This window comes from Hemicordylus capensis, chromosome 4 (genome assembly GCF_027244095.1).
Source record: "Hemicordylus capensis ecotype Gifberg chromosome 4, rHemCap1.1.pri, whole genome shotgun sequence".
Taxonomy (NCBI): domain Eukaryota; kingdom Metazoa; phylum Chordata; class Lepidosauria; order Squamata; family Cordylidae; genus Hemicordylus; species Hemicordylus capensis.
The window spans coordinates 156,538,408-156,555,612 of NC_069660.1; the positions used below are offsets into that span (position 1 = coordinate 156,538,408).

Sequence of the window (17,205 nt, forward strand, 5' to 3'; positions counted from 1 at the left end):
AAGGGTAGGGAATCAAATGATCACATACAGGTGTGAATCAGCCCAGAGAGTCAATGCTGAGAGGGAATACAAACAAGTCTCGCACACAATCGAGTGAACACAGGCTTCAGCATGAAGCAGAGCTTCATTACAAAGGTCTAAGTGACAAGCTCCTGATCTTCACCCCACTTTCCTATGGAACCAAAGGCAGGCTAGATTTCTGCCCTCCTCTTCCCCCCCCGCATATGTTACAAGCCAATATTCCTAGCTTCCTTTACATTACAGTCGCCCCTCGCCTATCACGGTTTTCCCAATCACAGATTTGAGTATCCGTGACTGGGAAATTGTGACCACCCTTGCCAACTGCGACCTGAGTATCTGTGGTTTGGCGATTTTTAAAAAATGGTTTTGGGGTGGTCAGGGGGACATTTCTGAGGGTCAGGGGTGATTTTCTGGGGTCTGGAGATGATTTTTGGTGGCTCAAGGTTATTTCTGGGGGTCAGGGGAACATATTTAGGGGTCTGGGGGGATTCTTTCAATTTTTAAACTTGGTTTCGGTCACGTTGCGACCGTGATTTCCCTAACCCCGTTTGCCGTTGAAATCAATGGGTGTCTACCTGAATTCACCAACCACGAGGGCTTCCAGGAACGGAACCCTCACAGTTGGCAAGAGACGACTGTACATTTTTCTACATGACAGTGTAAGACACTAAGGAAAGCTTATGCTATCGTCCTACAGACTAGTATCTGCTAGGGTTTAGGGTGCCTAAAAATGCTTTATTGTTTTTGTTGCAACACAGCTGTCCCTCTGGAAGGTCATTTTATACACTCCTTAGATTTATGCCCTGTGTCCCTTTCCCAGTTGCAAAGTGTGGAAACACCATAGACTGGAGTCAAATGCAAACAGAAAGGAACAACTGTTCACCAATCATAATAATGAGTATTGATATAGCTTTTCTTCTAGATCAGGAGTTGGGGTTCCCAACTCTTGGCCATTGGGGCTGGGGATGATGGGAGTTGTAGTCCAACCACACTTGAAAACCCAAGATTAGGAACCCCTGTTCTCCCCCTGCCATTTTATTAAAACATAAGCAAAAGAAAAGAAAAACAGTGTCATGATATTTCTTTAAGCAAGTACTAGTAAGAAAACACTCTGAGTATTTTAACAGTTCTAAGAAAATTTGGCAGCAATGATCAACATTTGATTACATCTGATTAACACTTGGTTGCATAAAGCTGGGTACATAAAGCTTCACAAATCAAATCCAGACAATGGGAACAAATGATGTCCTTGTTGGATATTAAAGTTTATAAAGGGATCCCAAATTGTGCTCAAAGCACTTAGTATCTCAGTAACCCCAGGAATCAGTGGCCACTGTAGCAATGGGACTTGCTGGTAGTCACCTTTGGGAGGTGAGGAGTAGGCCTTCTACTCATCGTCCACTGTTAAAGTGGCCCTACTGCTCTCCAGTAAATCTAGTTGCTGAAAAGGCCTTACAACAAATTTTGAATTAATCCTTTGGTATGCATTGCAAGAGATCAGGATGCTACAAAGCTGGGTTAATTAGAGTAGACCCATTTAACTTTTTAAAACAACAAGAGTGAAGCTAGCGATTTAGCAAGAGGTGTAGGCTTTTCTGAAAGAGCATTCCATATCACCTGAAACATGGTGTGTGTTTAAGTGTCCCCTACTCTCTCTAAAAGCATCCCTTATGTACTTGTGCCTGACTCATGTGGGAATATAAATGTGCTCTCCCCCCCAAAAAAGCTTTTTGCCCTTTTGGCTAAGATTGAGCAGTATAAATGTACATTCGTCCCACAATACAGCTTTTGTCATAAAAACGTTGAGAATGCACTCCACCAGCATAACAAGAGGAACAGTCTTGAGTCTTATGGCTAAGGTGGAACTTGAAGGCAAGGGGATATCTGATTAGTTTTTTCAGGTCTCAGATGCACTGTAGTACAATGGCACTTGTGGATTGGTTAACAGACGTCTTGTTGATTGTCTGCAGCATCATGAGATGACTTGCATGTGTGAGATTGAACCATAAGGGGTTAGACATCACAAGCAGAACTTCCTGATAAATCAGCTCCAACAATGTGATTCTCAAATTCAGACAACTGCAAGCCATCAAGTACTGAGTAAGCAAGTGTTAATAATTGTATGTATGAATCAGCCGAGTGCTGACCCCACACTGATTTCCTAGTAGTCTGTATGGCAAGTCAGAGGAACTTCAACCTCAATCTGAGTGGCAAAGCCCACATGGTAGAAAGATGAACATGTTAAAAAAAACAAAAAACCCTTTTATCTCCTGGCGCTGCTTCCTGCACATCTGGCTATATGTATTAGAATCTAGAACACTGAATTGGGAATATATTTAAAGTACATAACATCTGAAGAGATCTTTTCTGCACCCTTCCCTTGTCACAAGTTGTCCCCATGATGAACCCTCCTCGGTCACAACTTTGCCGCCGCCGCCGTACCACCAGCTCCCACCCAGCAACCTTGATGATGCCTGAGGGCAGATTTTATAGATGGTCCGTCCCTGAGGGCCAAGTTCAACTCTCTTACAACTGGACCCTAGGATGAAGGGGTCACAGGTGGTGATGGAGCTCTGCTTAACGCGAAAACGTCCATGCTCCGCTCATGATGACACTAAGCAGCAGCAGCAGCAGCCCCGTCGGGAGACGCCACTTTCTGGCAAGGACCTCCCTTGTCAAGAACGTAGGAGCGGGCGCGTCGCCTGCCTTTCCTCCCGGCAGAAGGGGCTATGGGAAGCACCCCGCTAAGCCCGGCTCCTTTGTCTCCCTCGGAAGGGGGAGGCTTTGCCTCCCTCCCTCCCTCCCGCCCCCCGCTTCCTTCCGTTCCACTGGCTGAGTGTTTGGGTGGCTCTCAAGTCGCCTTGTCAATCACAGCCGCCCAGGAGCCGCAGGGTTGCGCCGCCGCCGCGCTCTCTCGCAGCCACCCAACAGGTTGGAAAGTCATTAATTACTTACTCGGCCATGCAGGTTTGCGCTCAGGCGGCTGCTCTTGCCGCCGCTGCCGGGACTTTGCTGCTGCTGCTGCCGCCGCCTTCTTGCTGCTGCCGATGGAGCTTTAGCGAGCACGATGGCCGCGCCTCCCGCCTTCTCCTGCAGCCGGCTCCTTGCCCCGCCGTCGCTGCTCTTGCTGCTTGCCTGTGCCCTCCGCGCTAAGGTAAGAGGGCAGGCGGCTACCGCGCGGGGGGAGCCTTGCTATTGCCAGCTTCCGAGCGCCAGTGCAGGCTCGGGCTTTCGAAACCTTCCCCGGGCTTTTCCTCAAAGGCGGTTTTGCAAGCGCCGCCGCCGCCGCCGCTACTGCTTTTGCTTTGCCCTGCAAAGACATTGGTCACGGCCAGCGATGGTTTTGCCCGGGAGAATGTTCCATACTCCATGGTCCGACGCTGCCCCGGCCCCCCGCGCCCATCTCCAAACGTTTGCCTTGCCAATGGGCCCTCACTTGTCCCTCGGCCCCCTCCGCTCTCTTATCGGCCTTCCCCCGTTTAAGGTCCACCAGTTATCCGGGTCTGAGCAGGAAGAGGCGAATGGAGGATATTTTGGAAGTGGCCGGCCAGCCCCTCCACCATTTAAGATTCCGAAGGGTTGCGGAGATCAGAAACAAACTGCTTTGAAAACTCTCCTCTGAGGGACTCCTTTTGCTCCTAGGGACTCCCCTTGCCCATCAGAAGCCCTTCAGGACTGAAGGTGTTTTCATTCACACGTGGCATTAAGGATGCTTTTGATCCTCTCCTCCTCTTTGTGCACAGGTGTGAATACAGGGTATACAAAATCGATAAGAAACTTTAAAAAAAAAATTGAACACAGGAGGCAAAGCACTGCATTTGAATTGCAGACCTGGGAAAAGCAAAACCTGACTCTTAATAATCGTAGGTATAATGATACCAGGGGCTATGGATGTGAATTAGGATGAATGGATGGATGGTAGACCACCTAATGGTGCAGTGGGGAAGTAACAGTGGGGAGCAAGAGGTTGCTGGTTTGAATCCCCGCTGGTATAACACCTATATTGGGCAGCAGTGATATAGGAAGATGCTGAAAGGCATCATCTCATACTGTGTGGGAGATGACAATGGTAAACCCCTCCTGTATTCTACCAAAGACAACCACAGGGCTCTGTAGTTGCCAGGAATCGACACCGGGCACACCTTTACATGTGGACAGTAGTGCCATGCCCTGATCCGAAATATAAAATGGGCAAGTATGGGCTATTCATGTGTAGGAAAGACCCAAGACGCTTTGGGAATAATTGTACTATACACTGGGGGGGGGGAGGTACTGAGGTGCCCGAGACAGGTTGCCAAATGCGGCCTTGCACCACGCCCTTGGTGGGGGCCAGCCTCCCTTTCAAAACCGACCTTTGCAAGCCTTGAAAGTGATGCCGGGGGTGGGGAGGAGGGAGGGTTGCCAGCAGTGTTCCCTCTAAGGCGTGCGCATATGCCTGGGCTCACAAGTTTTTTGATGTCCGCTCAGTTAATTTTAGAGCCCGCTCGAGTTTAATCAAGAAGCTCCCACTCTGAATGCATGTGTGCTCATTCCTCACAGGGATGAAAAAAATTAGAGAGAACACTGGTTGCCAGTGTGAGGAGAGGTGCTCTTTGCAAAGCCTGCAAGGGTCAGGTTGGCCCCAAAGAGCTGCTCCAGTGGCAGAGGCAAGGAGGGACCATTTGCCATCCTACTTGTGTCTCAATCATCTGCCACCTGGGGCGACTACCTTGCTTTTCCTCATGAAAGGACCATCCCTGACCATATGCCAGCCTCACCATCCCCATATTTTCATGATATGGCTGCCTCTCCAGTGGCTGAACCACATCGTCCCAGAGGCACATCCCAGAATTCCTTGCAATGCTGGAGAGCTTGTTGGGGCCCAAGGATTGTACACACGGGATCTGAGAGTTGTTCCCCATCACCCTCTGTGCTCTTGCAAAGAATCCTGAGGCACATCTCTTGGACAGTGTGGTGCAGCCATTTGGGAAGCGACATTATATGAAAGTGAGGCCAATCATGCAGGTTAAGTACTATTACTTCTACAAACCATGTATAGGATTGAGCGACTAGACTGTCCAAATACAGTCCATTCTAATTTGCTTCCATTGGTCATGTTCCACTGAATCAAATGTTCCTCATTGAATCTAATGTTTTAGACATTTGGTTCTCTTTGACAGTTTTTTTTTTTTAAACAAAGCACTCACTCCAGAGTAAGCAGTTTGCAGCTGAAGGTTGAATTTCTCCATTCTTCGGGGACCTCCTGTCCCCAGGGCATTTTTACAGTGAACTCCTGGCCCTGCCGCCCCCTCCCGTTTTACCATTAACTGCAGGTGGGCGAGTGTGGGCCATTCACTTGGTGTTGGGTGGGTAAAGCAAATGCACACCTTCTGACCTGAGAGAGAAGCTCTAATTAGAGCTCTGTGCTCTTTAATAGCATTTGTCTCCCTGCAGCTGTGAAAACCTCTCTGTCAAATCCTCCTCATTATTACAGAACACTCATTCAGAGGCAGGGCCAGCAAGCAAACACTACCTCTGTCATTATAAATGGAGGAGGGGAAAGGAGCGCTAACTTCAATCAGCTTCCCTGAGTCTCCCAGATTTCACGGGTCATTGATCTCATTGTGGCCCTGTTTCTCAGAGGCTTACAAGGAAACCCTCTGCCATTTTCTCATTGTAAAAATCCAGGGGAACACATCTCCCTCTAAATCCAGGATGAGAAGGGTTGTCCTCTCCCAAATGAGGCCAGGCCACAATGTTTTGCTGTGCCACTTATGACAGCTCAGACACAGAGGCGCTGTTACCCCTGGATTTTGGGGCCGAAGTGCAGGGCCTCCACACCTCCTGGGGCCCCCCAAATAATCTTTAGCCTATCCTGGGTGGTATGGTTTGTGCCTCAAGAACCTACATGTTAGAAAATGATACTTAGCTTGCAGTGGGGGGGGGGCACTCCAAAGGCCTTTAGGTCCAGGCACTTCTGCTCAGACACATTATTTTTCTGCCTTGAAACTAGAGGCACGCTTAGGTCTCATGCCCCAGACAATTTACTTTGCTCTGATCTTTGCTCTGAAGAGCCAGCACGTTGTAGTGGTTAGAGTGCTGGACTAGGACCGGGGAGACCGGAGTTCAAATCCCCATTCAGCCATGAGAGTTGCTGGGTGACTCTGGGCCAGTCACTTCTCTCTCAGCCTAACCTATTTCACAGGGTTGTTGTGAAAGAGAAACTCAAGTATGTAGTACACCACTCTGGGCTCCTTGGAGGAAGAGCGGGCTATAAATGGTTTTTTTTTAAAATCTTGCCTCCCTGAGCACACTCTCTGAGAGCCTATGCAGAGATGTGGTAGAATTACATGTCCCTGTGATCTCCTGCATGTCTTTGTGAGTTTTTGTTGCAGACATGAGTGGCAAACTCCGAGCACGTGACTCGCACAGAAACACCATGGTGGGCAGCAGGTTGGTGGGGAGGTGCTTCCCCTGAGGGCTGATAATTCTAGTGCCTCAGGTATGGTGAGCCTCATAAGAACCTTTCATTATTCAAACTATTTCTCAACAGCACACTATTGGTTCCCTTAAGGCACACAGTTGGCCATACTCTCATTACATTGTGTACATGTGGCTGTGGGTCACTCAGTACTGTTTGACACAATGGAGCCTTGGGGGAAGGAGAGTCAAGTCAGGATAGTGAAAGGAGATTCAAGCAAACTTTGGTTTGCTGCTTCACATTTTATGTGGCAGCCCAACCAACATTCATTCATTCATTCCTACGAATATATGAAGCTGCCTTATACTGAGTCAAAATTAAACAGTTGGTCCATTGAGCTCTGTACTGTGCACAGTGACTGGAAGTGGCTCTCTAGGGTTTCAGGCACGGATCTTTCCTTGTCCTGCCTGGCGACATCAGGGATTTATACTGGAGCTCTTTGCATGCAAAAGCAGGTGCTCTGTCACTGACATATGGCCAGGGCACCTCAGTGTTCAGGGTACCGTTGTTGTTGTTACATTTATATCCCGCTCTTCCTCCAAGGAGCCCAGAGTGGTGTACTTGAGTTTCTCTTTCACAACAACCCTGTGAAGTAGGCTAGGCTGAGAGAGAAGTGACTGGCCCAGAGTCACCCAGCTAGTATCATGGCTGAATGGGGATTTGAACTCGGGTCTCCCCGGTCCTAGTTCAGCACTCTAACCACTACACCACGGTGGAGGATGCTTCACATGAAATATGATGGGGCAATGCATGTCTTGATGATGATGATAATGATGATGATGATGATTACATTTATAGCCCGCTCTTCCTCCAAGGAGCCCAGAGTGGTGTACTACATACTTAAGTTTCTCTTCACAACAACGCTGTGAAGTAGCTTAGGCTGAGAGAGAAGTGACTGGCCCAGAGTCACCCAGCAAGTCTCATGGCTTTAAACATTCAGGGACATGAGACAGGCAACAGCAATTGGTCATGGATCCGTAGTGCATGTCTGGAATACATTAGAAGACATAATATCTCCACTTCATGTATTTATCACAACTCATCACTGGAACTCTGGTGTATCTCGGTTGCCATGTATTCTTCCTGTGACCAAGAAGTGAGGCTTAGTGAAGTCAGGGTTGCCCACCTGGCACACAGCTTGCAGATTGCTGGCCAGAACCTGTGACAAGCCCATACAGATGACCAAACTACCAAGAGGTGAGCTCTCTCACTGTGAGAGTTGTCTCATCAGCCTGTTGAGTGCTAAAATGGATTTTATTTTACCACACATTAGGTGCAGCAGAAGTGTAGCAAAATGGCAATCGGCATGTGCTCATGGTTATTGATGAAACTGAGCAGGAAAGGATAGACTGAGAATGCTATCACAATGTTATGGAGTTCCAGGAAAACCATAGCGTAGTGGTTAGAGTGCTGGACTAGGACCGGGAAGACATGAGTCCGAATGTCCATTCAACCATGAAACTCACAGGGTGAAGAACAGGCCCTGCTGGGAGTGAGCCAGTATGGCTTCCGCAAAAGTAAATCTTGCCTCACCAACCTTTTGGAGTTCTTTGAGAGTGTCAACAAGTGTGGGGATCAAGGTGATCCAGTTGACATAGTATACCTGGACTTCCAAAAAGCTTTTGACAAAGTTCCTCATCAAAGACTCCTGAGGAAACTTAGCAGTCATGGGACGAGGGGACAAGCACATGTGTGAATTGCTAACTGGTTGAAAGGCAGGAAACAGAGGGTAGGTATAAATGGAGAGTTTTCACAATGGAGGGAAGTAAGAAGTGGGTTTCCCCAGGGATCTGTACTAGGACCGGTGCTTTTAAATTTATTCATAAATGATCTAGAAGCAGGGGTAAGCAGCGAGGTGGCCAAATTTGCAGATGATACCAAACTCTTCCGGGTAGTGAAATCCAAAACAGATTATGAGGAGCTCCAAAAGGATCTCTCCAGACTGGGGGAGTGGGCGACAAAATGGCAAATGCGGTTCAATGTTAGCAAGTGTAAGGTGATGCACATTGGGACGAAAAACCCCAATTTCAAGTATATGCTGATGGGATCTGAGCTGTCGGTGACTGACCAGGAGAGGGATCTTGGAGTTGTGGTGGACAGCTCATTGAAAGTGTCGACTCAATGTGTGGCAGGTGTGAAAAAGGCCAATTCTATGCTAGGGATCATTAGGAAGGGGATTGAAAATAAAATGGCTAATATTATAATGCCCTTATACAAAACTATGGTGCGACCACACTTGGAGTACTGCGTACAATTCTGGTCACCATATCTTAAAAAGGGCATCGTAGAACTGGAAAAGGTGCAGAAGAGGGCAACCAAGATGATCAGGGACCTAGAGCACCTTTCTTCTGAGGCAAGACTACAACACCTGGGGCTTTTTAGTTTAAAAAAAAGACGACTGCGGGGAGACATGATAGAGGTCTATACAATCATGCATGGTGTGGAGAAAGTGGAGAGAGAGAAATTATTTTCCCTCTCACACAACACTAGAACCAGGGGTCACTCCATGAAATTGATTGCCAGGAGGACTAGGACCAACAAACTGTTCCACACAATGTGTGATCCACTTGTGGAACTCTCTGCCACAGGATGTGGTGACAGCCAACAACCTGGATGGCTTTAAAAAGGGTTTGGATAACTTCATGGAGGAGCGGTCTATCAGTGGCTACCAGTTGGAGGGCTGTGGGCCACCTCCAGCCTCAAAGGCAGGATGCCTCTGAGTACCAGTTGCAGGGGAGCAACAGCAGGAGAGAGGGCATGCCCTCAACTCCTGCCTGTGGCTTCCAGCGGCATCTGGTGGGCCACTGTGCGAAACAGGATGCTGGACTAGATGGGCCTGATCCAGCCGGGCTGTTCTTATGACTCTGGGCCAGTGATGTATCTCTCAGCCTAATCTACCTCACAGGGTTGTTGTAAGGATAAAAATAACCATGTACACCACTCTGAGCTCCTCGGAGGAAAAGCAGGATATAATAAATTAAATAAATAAATCTGCATGTACTCATGATTATTGAGAAAACTGAGCAGGAAAGGATAATGCCATCATAACAATGTTATGGAGTTCCAGGAAAACCATTTTACCCACAATTGGAACAGACAAGCAGCATTATGGGAGTTCTGAAACCGCACATACTGTTTTTATCATGGGACAATTCCTCCAGATAATCATGCTCAAGGTTGGCCACACTGCATGCCAAAATCTGCAACCATTCAAATGAAAGGATTTTTTAAAAAGTCTTCACTAGGAAAATAAGTTATCACTCTGAATTTAACATGGAATCAAATGAAATATGCAAAAGCTTCTTCTGATTAAACTTGCTCAAGTTGCATTTTTCAGTCTGGGCCAGATAAGAAAAAGAGTGTCCCTGTTTGGTTGATGTTTAAGAAATGTTGTGGTAGTACAAAAATATGGGTAAATGAAAAGCTGTAGGGGTCGATAGTAAGAGAAAGCAACTGTGGTGGGTCTGAAGTTCTCAAGCTAACCATTCCCTGTTTCTGTCAGGACAGTAGTGAGGTAGCAGAAGGAGCTGGTACCTGGAATGAAGAGGTCACCAAATGGTGGGGGGAATGGAGTTCCTGGTCCACATGCTCCCGCACCTGTGGAGGGGGTGTGATGTCACGGGAGAGGCACTGCTTACGGCAACGGTAAGTAAGTCAGCAGGACTACTTGACATGACTTTTGATGGCTGATAGTCAATGAAAACTATGCTAGCTGAGTGTCCTTCAACTGGGTTGGAGCCATTATCTAAAAATAAGGTGGGGGCATCTTAAATAAGATAAGCAGTCCACTGTGCATGGAGATTGTTGGAGCTAGCCTAGTTGATATCATTAATACCTCAATGAAGGAGTGCAGGAGAAGAGGCAGTGGTTAGACCTCTTCTTAAGAAGCCCGCTCTGGATCCCCTAGTGATGGAATATTATCCAGTCTCCAACCTCTCATGGTTGGGCAAGATGATTGAGAGGGTGGTGGCTGACCAGCTTCAAATGGTCTTGGAGGAAACTGATTATCTAGACCATGGGTTCTCAACGTTGGGTCCTCAGATGTTATTGGACTTCAGCTCCCATAATCCCCAGCCCCAGTGGCCTTTGGTTGGGGATTATGGGAGTTGAAGTTCAACAACATCTGGGGACCCAACATTGAGAACCCCTGATCTAGACCATTTCAAACTGGCTTTAGGGTGGGCTGTGAGGTTGAGACGGCCTTGGTCAGCCTGATAGATGACCTTCACCAGGGTATTGATAGAGGGAGAGTGACTCTGCTGGTTCTTTTGGATCTCTCAGCAACTTTTGATACCATCGACCATGGTATCCTTCTGAATCCCCTGAGGGATTTCGGGATAGGAGGCACTGTTTTACAGGTAGATTTCAGATGGTGTCATTTGGTACTTGCTCACACATGCCTGAAATAGTAATCTGGGCCCAAAATAAGAAAAAAGGACCAACTTTTTTTGTTCAGCTTAGCTGCCTAGTCATCTGCAAAAGCTTTCTGTTTCTCTCAGGTGAATGGATATTTTATAAGTCTGCTCAGCCAGCCAAAACAGAGCCCAGAACTCACTTTGCTTCTCCTGCTTTGAGCTCTGCAGTAAGAGGAGGAAAGGAGACAACAACAACAACAAGAGAAGATAAAATTGAATATATTATGCCCATGAATGCTAGACAAAGAGTTGAAACAGATATCACCACTACAGTGGAATCAGGGGTAAAAGGAAGACAGATATGGCAGGTGGCAGAGATTCTGAGGCTGCAATCCTAAACATATTTGTTAGAGATTAAGTCCCATTGAATTTAAAGGGATTTGCTTCTGAGTAGACATGCATAGGGTGCTCGCTTTGGCAGCACATATACTAGACATGCTTAGGATTGTGCTGCAAGTTTCTATCTGGCACATCTTCTGTAATTCCTTCTTCATCCTTAATTTGCACCCCTTCCTCTTCTTCTGCCATTGTATTCCCATGGTCCCCACTGGCTTCTCTATTCATCCTCCGGAGGCGCAGCAGCTAACATCCTCAGCAGCTTTCCTGATTGAACTGTGTGTGTGTGTGTGTGTATGATGATGATGATAGATTTCATTCTCATGCATTCCAGCAGCTCTCTCATCCTCAGCCCGCTCACTCAAATTTCCATCCAGTTGGAGGCAAGGGCTATGCAGAAGCCCCTACCTCCACTCAAAGAGTTGAATGAGACTCCTGGAGAGGCACCTCTTTTAACCTGCTACTCCAGATCCCACGATGCTAATGAGAGCTGGCATCCAAGAGCTCACTATGCTACGCTTATCCTCCCCGCCGCCCCCCACCACCCGCCCCTGCTCCTTTCTATTCTGCATGAACGCACTTCTGAGCAGAGGAAGCCTGAACAAGGGCCCCCCTTCCTTTCCACTTTCCTTCCGTCAAAAGGAGGGGGGATCTCTTCTTTTATGTGGGCTGACTAGCTGCATAATTAGGGTCCGGATATACTGAGGTGCCTTCCGTCTGGAGATGGCAGCGATTCTCAAACTTACTTTGAAACAAGCTGCATCATTAATAAGGCATGCCAGTCTCTCTCTCTCTCTCTCTCTCTCTCTCTCTCTCTCTCTCCCTCTCTCTCTCCCTCTCTCTCTCTCTCTCTCTCTCTCTCTAAAGCAAAACAAAACTGTGGCTTGCAGTTCTCTGGTCACTTCATCTTCAAACATACGGTAGCCAAAATGTAAAAAGTGTATTAGCTAGGGATAGTTTTGCTCATTAAAGTGCTACCAAGTCCTTGCCACATAAAATCTTTAAGAAGTCATACAAGGCAAGGTTTTGACGGAGACTTCTCCCTTCCCGCAGTCAATCCATTGTCTGCTAACCTATCCTTCAGAGCTAAGCTAGGTAGCTCTCCTCACTTTAGATCTCTCTCTCTCTCTCTCTCTCTCTCTCTCTCTCTCTCACACACACACACACACACACACACACACACACACACACACACACACCCCTGAGTTGTAGCACCTGAGTTCTGGGGAATGGACATTTTCCATCGTTTCCCCAGAGCCTTCATAAGCTATCCCTGTTACCAGGAAGAACCAGGGACTGCAGATTGCCTAGCTTATCAGGATGAGAACAGGCCCCGCCCCTCAGGACCAAAACTTCTGGTGTTACTTGGGCCATTCCCAGATGGCTTTGCAGACAGCTAGAGCAGTTTTGACTTTGCAGAAGTCAAAACAAAACAAAAAAATTAAAATATATAAAAGTGAAATAAAAAAGGATCCATTGACACCAATGCAGAGTCAAAAGACCTAGGAGAAGAGTGCCGTTTTTAACGCAGGATTTACGTAAAGTGGTGTGTGTGTGTGTTCTATGTTGGCATTGGTGTTGCAAATTGGCGGTCCTGCAGAAGACCCCCTAAAAACAAGTTTTAAATTATTATTTTTAGAAAAATAAATGTTTTTAGTTCATTAAAATGTAAGTTTTTAGAAGTGCACACCACACATGCATGGTAGGGGGTGGGGAGGAGGTGCAGCATCCTGCTTACTCTAGAAAACCATTGGCCAGAAGGGGCCTGAGAAAGACCTGGGAGCAAGTGGTATGAACAGTCCACAGAAAACATTCCAAGAGAACGGAGGGGCACCGCATCAAAGCACCTTAAATAATGCTCGCAGAATTGTTATTATTTTGGCTTTGGGCTGCGGCTTCTATATGACTAATGATTAGTTGTGTAATCCTGTGATTCAGCCCGCCATCTGGGAAAGACCCTGGCCCTATCTGATTAAAAAAAACCCAAAAACACTTCCAGAGGGTGGGTGTTGTGTCTCCTATATGGCCATCATAGAATGTTCAAGAACAGCAGCAGATATAACACCAGAAACCTGACGGGTGGGCATATTAACACTTTTTATATTTGTTATAATTGGAAACTATCTTGGGGCCTCAGATGCAAAGCAGTATATAAATGTAAAGATGAAAGAAATGCAAATATGTATTTATTCCGGGTTTAGTGGGGTCAGGCAGGACAATTTTTGAAATGAGTCTTGCTAGCACTCGTGCCTGCTAGATGTTGGTCTAGGAGAGCTGGTCTTGTGGTAGCAAGTATGACTTGTCCCCTTAGCGAAGCAGGGTCCACCCTGGTTGCATATGAATGGGAGACTACATGTGAGCATTATAAGATATGCCCCTCAGGGGATGGAGCCACTCTGGGAAGAGCAGAAGATTTCAGTTCCCTCCCTGGCATCTCCAAGATAGGGCTGAGAGAGACTCCTGCCTGCAACCTTGGAGAAGCTGCTGCCAGTCTGTGAAGACAATGCTGAGCTAGATAGACCAATGATCTGACTCAGTATATGGCAGCTTCCTATGTTTCTATACCCTTTGCCTTGGAAGCACTGGGTTATCCTTAATCCTGTGTGTGCACATGCACACACGTGTTGGTTGGGGTTACAGCACTGAATAATACTGAGGAAAGGGCAGTCTGCACACACTCTAGTTTTCTTGCATATGTTCTAGAACAGATACTTGGATTGAAAGCAGCTTTCAGGGTTGAGGCCTGATGAGTTCTGGCTCAGATTTGTTAGAGAACTCAGGAGGGGAGATTTCTTTATCTGCCCCCGCTACAGTGGAAGTACACAGGTAAAGGAGCACTGCTAATTAATATTGTCTGGAGACATGGAGTTAAAGTTCCAAATAAAGTAGTTTATTTAGGAAATCCATCAGGGAGATAGATAAGACCTATCATGCCTCATTGCTAGCTACATACAGGAAGAGGGGAAAGGGAGAAGGAAGTCTCTCTCTCTCCAAGAGAGAGAATGAAACCTGAGACTATCAGTCTAACAAAGGGGAAGTAGAGTAGAGAAACATCGTCAGAGAGGGGATGCCCTTACTGACTGTCTCTACCCCAAATGCACCTAGTGGTCAATAGGGTTGCTGGTGCGAAGCGTCAATGCCATGCACGAGCTGCATTGCCAACAAGATTAAGCCACGAGGTAAAAGACATTCCTAGCGCTCATCCTTTTTTGGAAAGAAATCCTTCTCCTTTCCTTTATTTTGTTATACTCCTGCATGATAGATAGCACTGGGAAACAGAGTTAAAGAGCAGCAAAAGTTCTCAAGGGTGGGCCAAGGACTTCCATAGTCTCCATGGAGAGGGTGCTTTGGGGATCCTCAGGCTCTGAAGCAGAAACCAAGCTGCCATTCCTTCCATAAGCAAGCTTCTCTTCTCTTTGTAGGCTACAAGTGTCCCAGGGGTCAAATAGCACCATGTGCCTTGGCCAGTCCAAGCACTACCACCTGTGCCAGCAGCAGGTAAGATTGGCTCACAGATACTTAATTCGGCCTTGAAGCATGACTTGGTTTCCATGTGAGCATGACATACAGCTGAGCTCAGTGGACAGTTGGTTTATTATTATTGTCCTCTGTATAGTGGCATGAACATATATGGTGCTTGACAACTTGTAGTTTTGCCAGGTTGCAACCTAGAAAAAGTTGCTTGTCCCAACTTACAGTTTACTGGTGGAAGACCAATCAGTAGTACTTCCCAGCATTCTAGGGTGGTGGGAAAAGAACAGTGGATAGTGCTCCTTCTAAACAGAAAGACTTGGGTAAAGTAACGTATTCTCATATTCCTTCATCAGTGCAGAGAAATATAGGCTAGCTCAGCATTTCTCAGCACTGTTTGAACTCAGCGCCTACCCCTTCTAAACTGCCTTGTGCTACTGCATGTATTGGGCCTGCTCCACAGACAGGCACCAACCCATCTGTTTAGTGGGGGGAGACGTACAGAGTTCATTGTGTTTAGCTCTGTGCATACAGGTAAGGGCAAGGATCTGTGAAATGGGGTTGTTGAAAAGTGGCATATAAATATTTTTAATAATAATACTTTAGCAGGCATTTGTATGTTCTCCTTGCCATCTCTCTTGTTACCTCCAGCTGTAGTCCCATTTCCTTATCCACCAAGTGTGCCTTGTGGGAGAGTCTCTAGAAATGGCTTCAGTCATAGCTGACGGCCCTCCATAGAAGGAACAAACAGGAGGGACAGTGGCTGCAGAGATTGCATATTGTGTTGTTAACATTTTTTTAAAAAATCATTTTTTATATCCCGCTCTTCCTCCAAGGAGCCCAGAGTGGTGTACTACATACTTGAGTTTCTCCTCACAACAACCCTGTGAAGTAGGTTAGGCTGAGAGAGAGGTGACTGGCCTAGAGTCAGCCAGCAAGTATCATGGCTGAATGGGGATATGAACCCGGGTCTCCCCAGTCCTAGTCCAGCACTCTAACCACTACACCACGCTGGCTAACATTAAAGATAAAGATCCAGTTTTCCAAGTTGCTGAACCGCTTTAGTGCAAACACAAGCAAAGCAAACTAAGACTGCAATCCTTTACTGTAAAGCTGCTTAGGATTGCCCTGTACCCTAGTTAGAAATGAATTACAAATTGTTAAACAAGAGGACAAAGCACTTCAGATACCAAACATCTCAATGTTTACATTTTATTTAAGAATCTAAAAATTGCTACGTATTTGAACTCCTAAATTCGGACCCTTTGCAAATATTGTGGGAGCAATTTTAGGTTCTGTGCCTGCTGTGCAGAGAGGAAGGAGGAACAGGTGATAAGCTCAGGTTTCTTTTCTCTCCAGCTTTGCCCTGCCAATGCAGCCAGCTTCAAACAGCATCAGTGTGCCAGTTTCAACGCCAAGGCCTTCGGGAAGCATTATTATCACTGGATGCCTCTTTATCCAGGTTTGCCTTTGCTAAAATTACTCAGTAAGAGCTCTAGATCAAGGGGGGAAGGGGGGGAAGTGCTTACAGTACTTTGTGGAAACTGATCCATGACTAGCTTTATTAGGGCCAAGCTATATGTTATGCTAATTATGTTATTAAGAGGCATGCTTATCACAAAAATGCCTCTTTAAAAAACATAGGTAGCCATGAGGCCCAGATAACTCAGGACAGCACCCAAAATGACTTTCTAAACCTGCTATATGCCCCCAAGGGGGTATTTTTGATGGTAAAATGATGCCGGGATGCAAGCAGGGGCATAGCTGGGGAGAGGGGGCCCGTGTTTGCCCCTCTCTCCTGTGGCCCCTTGGAGTGAGGGAGATAATGAAGAAAATAGGGAGGGGTGGGGCTGAGGGGCCCTCTGGAGCTTGGGGGCCCAGGTTCTTTGAACCCATTTGGTCAATTATAGCTACAGCCCTGGGTGCAAGTGTTAACCCCCTTCCGCACATGCCATGGTACCAGTCTGGATTTCCTATCCCTGCAACTGCTGTTTATTTTAAAAAGAGGCATTCCTGGTGCTAAGCACACCTTTTAAAAATGCAGGTGGTGTAATGTATAGTTTGGCTCATTGTTGTAGCTAAACACTCATACTCTGACACGTTAAAGATAATCAGATGTTTTGTGTCATGAGCTTTCACAAACTACAGCCCGTTCATATGTGTACAGGAGTTTTCTGGTCAGTTCTCAACCCTGCATTGAACATTAGCCTGATCTGCAGCCATTAGCAAGAGGTGACATTTATCTCCATGCTGTAAAGAGCTTCACCTGCTGATTGATTGATTGATTGATTAAGTGCTGTCAAGTCGGTGTCGACTCTTAGCGACCACATAGATAGATTCTCTCCAGGATGATCTGTCTTCAACTTGGCCTTTAAGGTCTCTCAGTGGTGCATTCATTGCTGTCGTCATCAAGTCCGTCCACCTTGCTGCTGGTCATCCTATTCTTCTAGTTCCTTCAACTTTCCCAAGCATTATGTACTTCTCAAGGGAGCTGGGTCTTCG

At 46.7% G+C, this 17,205-nt stretch overlaps 1 protein-coding gene across 3 annotated transcripts in view; it reads left to right on the forward strand.

The window, feature by feature from the left end:
• Positions 1 to 9,998: 9,998 nt before the first annotated feature.
• The window catches only part of LOC128325126 (ADAMTS-like protein 2), a 54,547-nt gene continuing 47,340 nt past the window's right edge, over positions 9,999 to 17,205 (forward strand). For 2 of the 3 annotated variants that reach the window (XR_008307275.1, XM_053250605.1), the window contains exons 1-3: positions 10,050 to 10,126; positions 14,655 to 14,730; positions 16,063 to 16,165. Coding sequence is in view for 1 of the 3 variants with exons in the window: in XM_053250605.1 (XP_053106580.1) it covers positions 10,095 to 10,126; positions 14,655 to 14,730; positions 16,063 to 16,165 (211 nt within the window). In the remaining 2 variants the exon portion in view is untranslated. Of the gene's footprint in view, positions 10,127 to 14,654; positions 14,731 to 16,062; positions 16,166 to 17,205 lie in introns of all 3 variants that reach the window. The other variant, XM_053250606.1, reaches the window with a different exon arrangement.